General features: G+C 40.9%; 1 protein-coding gene across 2 annotated transcripts; it reads right to left on the reverse strand.

The window, feature by feature from the left end:
* Positions 1-1891: 1891 nt before the first annotated feature.
* On the reverse strand, positions 1892-10239 carry LOC311139105 (islet cell autoantigen 1-like). Of its 2 annotated transcripts, none has more exons than XM_084173990.1 (15): positions 10079-10239; positions 9724-9822; positions 9178-9207; positions 8888-9062; positions 8572-8644; positions 8279-8402; positions 6518-6716; positions 5947-6072; positions 5731-5829; positions 5388-5491; positions 5238-5278; positions 4873-4935; positions 4395-4673; positions 3366-3458; positions 1892-3135 (listed from the first exon to the last, which is right to left on the reverse strand). In XM_084173990.1, the coding sequence occupies exons 3-15, from the start codon at positions 9192-9194 to the stop codon at positions 3014-3016; spliced, it is 1515 nt and encodes a 504-aa protein (XP_084030116.1). In that variant the 5' UTR covers positions 9195-9207; positions 9724-9822; positions 10079-10239; the 3' UTR covers positions 1892-3013. The 2 variants fall into 2 exon arrangements, with proteins under 2 accessions (XP_084030116.1, XP_084030117.1); XM_084173991.1 differs by having other exon boundaries at positions 9724-9789; positions 10079-10205.

Below are 10239 nucleotides of genomic sequence, written 5' to 3' on the forward strand. Positions count from 1 at the left end.
TTCTCAATCTGACATTTTATTTCAAGCGTGCTATGGCACTGAACTTGAGATAAGGTTTGAATCGAGCCCTAGAACCCCTTAAACCTGGCTTATTAGTTTAGTTTCAGTGGGGAAAAAAAGTATTTAGTCAGCCACCAATTGTGCAAGTTCGCCCACTTAAAAAGATGAGAGAGGCCTGTAATTTTCATCATAGGTACACGTCAACTATGACAGACAAATTGAGATTTTTTTTCTCCAGAAAATCACATTGTAGGATTTTTAATGAATTTATTTGCAAATTATGGTGGAAAATAAGTATTTGGTCACCTACAAATAAGCAAGATTTCTGGCTCTCACAGACCTGTAACTTCTTCTTTAAGAGGCTCCTCTGTCCTCCACTCGTTACCTGTATTAATGGCACCTGTTTGAACTTGTTATCAGTATAAAAGACACCTGTCCACAACCTCAAACAGTCACACTCCAAACTCCACTATGGCCAAGACCAAAGAGCTGTCAAAGGACACCAGAAACAAAATTGTAGACCTGCACCAGGCTGGGAAGACTGAATCTGCAATAGGTAAGCAGCTTGGTTTGAAGAAATCAACTGTGGGAGCAATTATTAGGAAATGGAAGACATACAAGACCACTGATAATCTCCCTCGATCTGGGGCTCCACGCAAGATCTCACCCCGTGGGGTCAAAATGATCACAAGAACGGTGAGCAAAAATCCCAGAACCACACGGGGGGACCTAGTGAATGACCTGCAGAGAGCTGGGACCAAAGTAACAAAGCCTACCATCAGTAACACACTACGCCGCCAGGGACTCAAATCCTGCAGTGCCAGACGTATCCTCCTGCTTAAGCCAGTACATGTCCAGGCCCGTCTGAAGTTTGCTAGAGTGCATTTGGATGATCCAGAAGTGGATTGGGAGAATGTCATCTGGTCAGATGAAACCAAAATAGAACTTTTTGGTAAAAACTCAACTCGTCGTGTTTGGAGGACAAAGAATGCTGAGTTGCATCCAAAGAACACCATACCTACTGTGAAGCATGGGGGTGGAAACATCATGCTTTGGGGCTGTTTTTCTGCAAAGGGACCAGGACGACTGATCCGTGTAAAGGAAAGAATGAATGGGGCCATGTATCGTGAGATTGAGTGAAAACCTCCTTCCATCAGCAAGGGCATTGAAGATGAAACGTGGCTGGGTCTTTCAGCATGACAATGATCCCAAACACACCGCCCGGGCAACGAAGGAGTGGCTTCGTAAGAAGAATTTCAAGGTCCTGGAGTGGCCTAGCCAGTCTCCAGATCTCAACCCCATAGAAAATCTTTGGAGGGAGTTGAAAGTCCATGTTGCCCAGCGACAGCCCCAAAACATCACTGCTCTAGAGGAGATCTGCATGGAGGAATGGGCCAAAATACCAGCAACAGTGTGTGAAAACCTTGTGAAGACTTACAGAAAACGTTTGACCTGTGTCATTGCCAACAAAGGGTATATAACAAAGTATTGAGAAACTTTTGTTATTGACCAAATACTTATTTTCCACCATAATTTGCAAATAAATTCATAAAAAAATCCTACAATGTGATTTTCTGGATTTTTTTTCTCATTTTGTCTGTCATAGTTGACGTGTACCTATGATGAAAATTACAGGCCTCTCTCATCTTTTTAAGTGGGAGAACTTGCACAATTGGTGGCTGACTAAATACTTTTTTCCCCCACTGTATGATTCAGGGATTCATAGTGCGATAGTAGAAATGCTGTCAGTTGAGAGAATGCACACATCCCACCATCTATTCAAAGCTAATAAACCTAAGAGGAAGGATACAGTCTTGTGGTAGTTGTAACCTGACAAGAGGAACAACAGCATAGCTTTACAGCATTCAAATAAAGCAACAATACATAAGATAATACAGGAATAAACAATGCTTTAATGTAAATAATGGCAATAGTTTAATTCTAATAAGTTAGTCTCATTTAGCAACGATTAACTGAAAATCAAAATGCACACGTCAGCACTACACAATTAATAAAAGTAATGTAAATATTCTCTAATAATTTCTTGTTTACACGCTTAAAACCAGTCACCAATTACGGCATATCTATTTTATGCAGGTTAGAATGTGTTTTATGCAAATTTCTCACTCTTCCACAGGTTGCTCTCCAAGCAATATAATACAGATTGTGTACTTGAAAGTACAGCTAGTTAATATATGTACACCTAGGCTGGGATTCAATCTGAGGCGTGCTATAGAACAGCGCACTAGAACAGACTTTTAAAGGTAATGTACGCTTTAGTCGACATGTGCAGCGGTTACTGTGAATATGATTTCTGCAAACGTCTGAGAAAATGCCTTTAAAAAAGGTGCATTGTCTGCTGTGCTGCTCTAATGCACCTTGAATTTATTCCTGGCCCTAAAGACAGGGTATCTCAAATAAATCAAATGTTAGATATGTTATTGTCAACAATAACATATTGTGAGTGAAATCACACATCTAAATATGGAATACACAAAACATGCAATAAATGTATGATCTATCAGCCAAAACTGATACTGATTTTATTCTTTCATACTGTATACTGATTTTCCTATTGTTGAGATGGATGTAAAGGCCTCATCATTGTCACCACCATAAAGCTTACAGGTATACCCGAATGACAAGGCAATAATTCTGAAAAAGCTAATCATGAATCCTTCGTACATCCTTTGGTTGTTGAAAGCATCTACCCTCTCTGATAACTTATAAACATTGATAAATCATGTCAAACAGACACAAATAACATTTTTCTTTTGGCATTCATGATTTCAAGCTCAAACGATTGATATCATTGAATACATGTACAGTAAATGCATCCTTAACAGCTGGTCAAGGGTCAAATTGTTGTTCAACTCAATGGTAAGGAGTAGGACAGGGGTCGAGAGAGATGACCCTAGAACAGCTGTTAACAGCAAAATAACCATAGGCTTGTTCTGCATTATGCTAACTTATACTGGAGGATTTTGCCCTAGACGTGAAGCAGGTCGCAGGTCTATGCGTTGTGAAGCTCTTGCTCCTGACCACTCCTGCCTACTGCATCTGGGTTCGACAGAGGGTCCAAGTCGGCAAACAGGTTAAACCAGGCTGAGAGGTCTTTGGAGGTCTCTGGCATCTCTGTAAAATCAGAACCAGGGGTAAACTATCTCACACAGTAAACTTGGATGTCTTGTTTAATACAGTGCTTCATCTGACTCAGACGTGCTATTCCTGGAAATATTTATACCCCACAAGTATTCTGAAAAGCACTCAAACACAGGTTATTGCTGGAAACACCAGCTTTTTTATGAGTTAAACCCTTTCTTTCAATTCTACTCATATGTTTTACTCGTTTGGCCCAATCCTACCTCTCGCTGCTGCTGGCCTAGAGGGGTTCTGATTGGCTCCAGATGATTGCTCTGTTGTCTGGGAGATGGGCTGTGGAATGCTCATGGCCCAATCTGGAAGGGAGATGCAGATTTAGACCTATCTTGAGGGGATACACATCGTTGCTTGATCCAGGAGACAATAAATTACTTTCACACAGAACTTTTGTATTGACTTTGTGCAATAGACAATAATATTGCAATTATTGAACACTGCATGTCTTTACCAAATCTATGTATGTTCTCCAAAATACTATTTTGTCTGTCCATAACCATTTCAAAGGTCAAATAAGGGTTGCTTATATTTGTACTGTTTCACACATGTACACGTATGTATGTACCCTGTACAAGTGTGGTGTGAAATGGAAATGTGTGTTTAATAATACATTTAGATCCACATGAGGTTAAAATATTATATTTCAGTATGACTTCACTTCACTAGCCCCCCTCGATAAATATAGACACAAACACAAAAACAGATGAGGGACTAGTAGTCGCTGCCCAGACCCAGAGAGAAATGGAATGGAAAGAGATTAGCAATTAGCTATGGGTAAGCAAATCAAATAGCCACTGTCTATTACTTACACAGCTGTAGCTTTCAAAACTCATTTTAGGGCCACTTTCCTCTCAGTGTGGAAATAGTTACGCAAGGTTTATTTGTTGAAGTACTTATTCAGAGAGAAGAAAAACTGTCAAGGCCGACTGCACAGCCCTAATCATGTCATTTCTGGGCTCATTCATAAAATCTAACCAACCACAGGGTTGAATTTAATTACGCTAATAATACAAATTGATTCAATTGTCGCATGCTTCATACTCTGGTTAGGGATTTCTCCTCAATATTATCAAGGATGACCTTGTACATGCTTTCTCTCCACATAATCCTGTGTTTTGGAAGAGCTACACAGTGATGCTTCACATGGTTTGTTTTTCAATGAAGAGCAATGCAATCTGACCAATGAATAAATATGCATAACAGTGTTGTATGATCTACAGTATTTGACCTCTGACCTGAGAGAGAAGTTTGGAGGTTGTTCCTGTTCTGGTCCAGGAGGTGAGATGGGAGGAAGATGGAGGAGTCTTCCTCCTGCTGGGGTTCCACTAGGCCCCCTCTACTAGCTGCTCCGCTCCCCTGGTCCCCCTTACCAAACACCTCCTGCCACTCCTGTGAAAACTCGCCCTCATCCAGAGACGTGCTGCCCAGAATCTCATTCAACAAGGCCATGCTGTCCCTCTCTCCACCCTCCTCCTGCTCTTGACGAGAAAAGGCTGAGAGAAGATCCTCAGGCCCTGGAAGAACCAATCAAATACTGTGTTATTGAGAGGTGGGCAGTGGGGCCTGATAATTGGTAGTTGATTATATGGCTGCTAAGTATGTTTATTGGGGTGAAATAATAAATAATTTCACATGATCTGTTCATTTATTTTTCTCGGGTATTCATTTAGGACATTGGGACACATACGTTGAGGAGGTGCTTCTGTACATTACCTGTCATTTGTCTATTAAGGTCGATGTCTTCAAAGAATTGTCCAGAAGATGTCTTGGTTTGAGCTGCACAGGATGAGAGTGAAAAGTGCATGGTAACTTGGTTTAAGGCCTAGATTCAATCAAATTATGCGTTAACCCGGACTCCATGCAGCCAATGGCAATGTCCGTGATAGGTATAATGCCGGTAGCCGCTTGTGGATTTGACAGCTCTATCACAGTTCTACCTCAGACACTGTCAACACAACAGCTATGCGGGTGTCGGAATCTGATTTAATCTAGCCTTAAATCCATCAGAATTGAACAATTGTGCATTACAACGGCTTGCTATTTAGTTGAAATATTCATAATACACCATTGTCCTTTACCTTCTTCATTGGACTCGTCATTGGGATCTATTGAGACAAGTCTATGGACAAAAAATAAACATGTTACATATAGTGTACAGTATATGATCCTGTGTAGCCTAATGTAAGACTTTAAATGAATTCTGTCATGTTGTATGGATTTCCACTTACTGGCCATCTGCAGTCTCCTCAAGATCTGTCTTTGCTTTGGCTTTCTTCTCCCCCTTTTTCTTTGATCCCTGAGATGACAGTTTATCCATGGGGTCTTGGAGGCTCTGGAAGTAGAAGAACGACATACTGATGACGTCACAAGACATGACACTGACAAAGACAACTTGTGCTGTCGTCTAAGTGAGGCCTTATGGTGAAACATACTGTTCCTTCTTCATGTAACGTACAACACTGTACGGACATCTTTCGAGTATATCACAGATATGAAACGGACTATTCACCGTTTCCAAAATCCTGACAGATGATACAGCTTACAGAGTGATATGATAGAGGCCTCCCTCACCTTGAGTGTAGAGAACTCATAATGCTGGAAGCCCTTAAAGCTCTCATGAATGGCAGCCATAGTGTGAGACGTCTTCTCCCAGAAGTGCAACAGGGTGGTCTGAAACACACAAATACATATTAGCACAAGGGTGTGCCTGTAGCCAACAATTACTATTAAGCAATAATTATTATTTTCCTTTCTGTACATACACCACTCCTTGATATTCTGGTGTACCTGGTATGTGGTTAAAACATGAGAGAGCAGATTGCAGCGGCTGGCTCCTAATAAATCGACTTTCTGGCATACATCATTCTTCAGTTTGTCAAAGCTTGTTTTAGTGGTTCGCACCTGCACTTGAACCTGAGATGGAGAGGAGAGATATTAAATATTGTTCAACCGAAGTCAAGATCATAACATAGGCACATAACGTTGCATGGAATAAAGATCACACATGAGAATACACAGATGTTGCAAGTGCAACTGAAGTCTTTCTCACTCAAGATAACCACTGAGTGCAACCAACACAAAACAGAAGAAAACATGCCTTTCCCCTAGTTCCCATAAATCAGCTCCACACTAAAGTACACGATCACACACAACAATTTTACAGTAGATTGCACCATCTAGTGGTAAATGTAACAATTTCCATTTTCAGTATGATTCTATGAAACTCAGATTGAATTCTCTCTGTAAAGAAACAGGTACAAATGCTTAATCAATCTGGCCCACAGACTTCATCCATACTGTTTAAACAGTCCTTCATCCTGATATGATTGAGACCTATATCTAAAGAGAGTACACTAACCTTGCGGAATTTCTCCATCTGTTTGTGTGTGTCTGGATCGAGCTCCTGGGATACGTCCTTCATCCAGAGCAGTGCTCCACGGTATTCCGTTCTGGACTGTTCCATGCGGTTCACCGTCAGCCAGGTGTCAGAGATGGCCCGGTAGCGGAAAGTCTCCACCTCCTGGTAGAGGCGACACAAAGGACTACGCAGAGACAGCCTGAGGGGGAAAAAAGACTCATCAACAGAGAACAATTCCACTCATCCAAATGAAGTGCAGCTGACACAATGTGGATAAGGGAGTGAGGTGAAGAGCAGGAGCTGGACGAAAATATACACTGAATCTTTTTGACTGCGTTATGGTCACTAAAGCTTAAAGATGGAGCAGCAAACACTAAGTAAAAATGAACCTTTGAACCATTACCTAAACGACATGGATTACCATAGCACTCTCTCAATAATGAGTCATCAGTTTCTATTCAAACACTCTGGGTACTGTGTTGATACAGTACAGTACAGGCCTATGTCTGTCGGAATACAAAGCTGTCACTGTATGCTGTTTTCTTTCTCTTTTTGTCTCACTACACAGCAGACTCCTAGCCTGTCCCCTAGGAGCCAATTGATGCAATCTCCGGTCTCATGTCTCTCTACACTGGTCTGTCTGTCTGACTCGTCTCTTCTGGTAGATGGAGACTATCATAGGCAGTGCATAAGTTTCAAGTTCGGGGAAGCTAATTTTCTCCATAGATATGTACCTTTATAATATAGCATTCCATGCATCATCGCATTTGCAGACTTATGTAAGATAGCCTACTATTCATAATGTGATGAGTAGATTGGATAGTCATAATTTAGGTTAATAATATAACTCAATCACTGTTCGCAAAAAAGACTGTTCAGTTCATGGCTGAGCGAGTAGTAAAGTAGAGTAGGCACTGGCTATATCAGATACGTTTCTTCTCCTTTCTTTGCATGGGAAAAATCTGGCCTTTTATAAACACATTTCATGCAATTCTACAACACTTTATATGACTGGAGACATTAGCAGAATCAAAAATTACAGGGTAACCTACTCTGCTGACACTGACAATAAAAATGATCAATAAAAATGCATATTGTATTCGGGTCTCCCCTTCTCCTAGGCCTAATATATTATAATAGGACTACGAGAAGGGGAGACACAAATACATTCAATATGACGTCCATCTAACCCGGAAGAGGAAATTATTGTCCAAAACCTAACTTTCAAGTGGCACTGATCAGTGAATATGTGCACTCACCAGGGATATAGCCGACGACCTCGGCTGGTGCTGATAAGATTGTTCGCTCAATTAAGTTGAGAATTTTGATAACTAAAATATAGTCACCAACAGTAGTCGGCTCTGGGATTCAAACCAGCAACCTTTCAGTTACTGGCCCAACGCTCTTAACAGCTAGGCTACCTGCCGCCCATTTTAAAGAAGTTAATGATCCTCTGTGGCCAAATCATGCTTTCTGGTGTAGTAGCCTATTTTGAATGATTTTATTTATTTCTGTATAGACAGTAGGCTAATTAGACTATATCATTTTGGCAATTTGCCGCCTATGACTGCTATCCTGCATATCTATCTCTCTACACTGGTAGCCTGTCTCGTCTCCTCTGGTAGAGGGAGAGAGACTACTATCCTGCATGTCGGTCTCTCTACCTTGTAATGTGAGCCCCCTATCCTGTCTGTCTCTCTATCTGCATTGCAATATCCAGTGTGTCTGTCTGTCCTCTGGTAGTGTGGTCCAGGTACAAACCTCTGCTGTGAGGAGAAGCAGAGGGCCTTCCCGGTAGCCTGCATGATCTTCCCAGCCCTGGTCCTGTCCTGGGAGCCCTGTGAGCGCAGGAACCGCCCCAACTCATTCTCCTCCTGGGATAGAACTGAAGAGGAGGGATAGAACCACATAGTAGAACTCAGAGGATTGAACAAGGCTTCAGAATCCGGGTCCAGAAGAACCTTGAGTATCCTGTTGTAACTGGGTCCGACATGTAAATGCTAGCGTTTAGCATGGAAGTGGGTACCAAATGTGAGGGTGAAAAACAGACTCACAGCAGATTCTTCTCTGGTACTGCTCGATCACCTTCAATAGCTCCATGCACGTTCTCTGGACAGAGTGAAACACCTACAATGCCATGGAAAAATTACTTGTGCACAGTCATGCCAGTCAACAAATATATATATGCATTTTATGCAAATCTTTAACAGTCATCTGCCTATGTTATTTGAGATTAACGGAGGTTGATACTTGATATTGTCAGCTCAGGTCTTTGGTAATTGGCCCAACAGTTGTCTGTGTATCTATATGACAATTTATCCATGAAACAGTAACAAAACAGATTTGAAGCATTTGATCTGTGAAGCTAACCTCCAGTTTGCCATCCAGGTCTGCGTCTGACGCCACGACATGTTCGTCCTCTTTCTTTCCTGTGACCTTGATGATCTTCTGTTTGGTTTTCCAGTACTTTTGCTGGAACTTGTTCACCACAGACGAGTCTTGACTTTCAATAAAGCGGTCAAAATACTCCCGGGAGTAGCCACCACTGCAATGACATCCGAAACGGTCAAAGTCTTGTTACTTTATCAACCATATGTTAAAAAACATAAATACATTTGTGATGCTAATTCAATGAATATGGTGAATGTTTGTGTACTCACTAATTTCCCCTCTCCATTTTGTCAGGTTACCTGTAACATAGGAGACATGTTATGTCAAGGCTTTGAAGGCCAATTTCAACTCCCTTCACCAGGTAGGTCTGGACCAATGGTGTTGACAGTGGACTCAAACTGTATGAGTTTCTACCTGCCCATTGGTTGAGGTCAAATATTAACCAAAAGTGGCTACTGTGAAAACAAACTTGACATCCAACACCATTTTGAACAGTGCACCTGCTGCACAATCTGTTATCCTAGACAGTTATCCTAGACAGTTAATTTATGAACCCAATCCTTCTGTTATTTTCATGCATGAATGATTTTTTTTTTTATATACTTTAAAATATATATATATATTTATATAAAATGTATCATGTTACAGGACTCATTATCTTGCTCGCTAGACAGTTCAAACAACAACAAACATTGAATTATTAATTGAGAAATAGGTAGGTTATATATATATATATATATATATATCTTTTTTAATTTTATTTATTTATTAGATATTCAATAACCTTTTACAAAATGAAACAAGGCTCAACCTACCATGCTAGTCTGTAGGCTAACAGTCCAGACCCGAAAGGGCAATACGTTGTCACGATTCAGCAGCCTCTGAAAATAAGGTGCCTGGTTTTAGGCCGCTCGCTGAGAAGGCAAGCACGCACCTTGTTCAATACATTATCATCAGATAGCAAAAGATAATGCCATAACAGAAGATTCATAATAAGATGATTCCTGCAATGTCCGGCTTTATTCGGCCGCCGTACCAGAATAAACACAGAAGGCTTCCCATCATCAGCGTATGTGAACCAGACCGTCCCCTCTCCATATTCTTATAGCCGCCAATAAACACCTATTGACCAAAAGCAATTCATTTACATTGAAAATCAAAATCACATACCTTGCTGTGTTGATAGCCTAACATTCAGCTATAGCCAACGTCCATACATTTCTTCTATTATTATTGACTGTAGGTTATACAGTGTAACCAGCTGCTCATTCTGTTGAGTACAATCCTTGCGCAGAATGATCGGTGACGTCATATAACAACGCACCAAATTC

This window comes from Coregonus lavaretus, assembly GCF_964263955.1.
Source record: "Coregonus lavaretus genome assembly, chromosome: 13".
In the NCBI taxonomy this organism is placed as follows: domain Eukaryota; kingdom Metazoa; phylum Chordata; class Actinopteri; order Salmoniformes; family Salmonidae; genus Coregonus; species Coregonus lavaretus.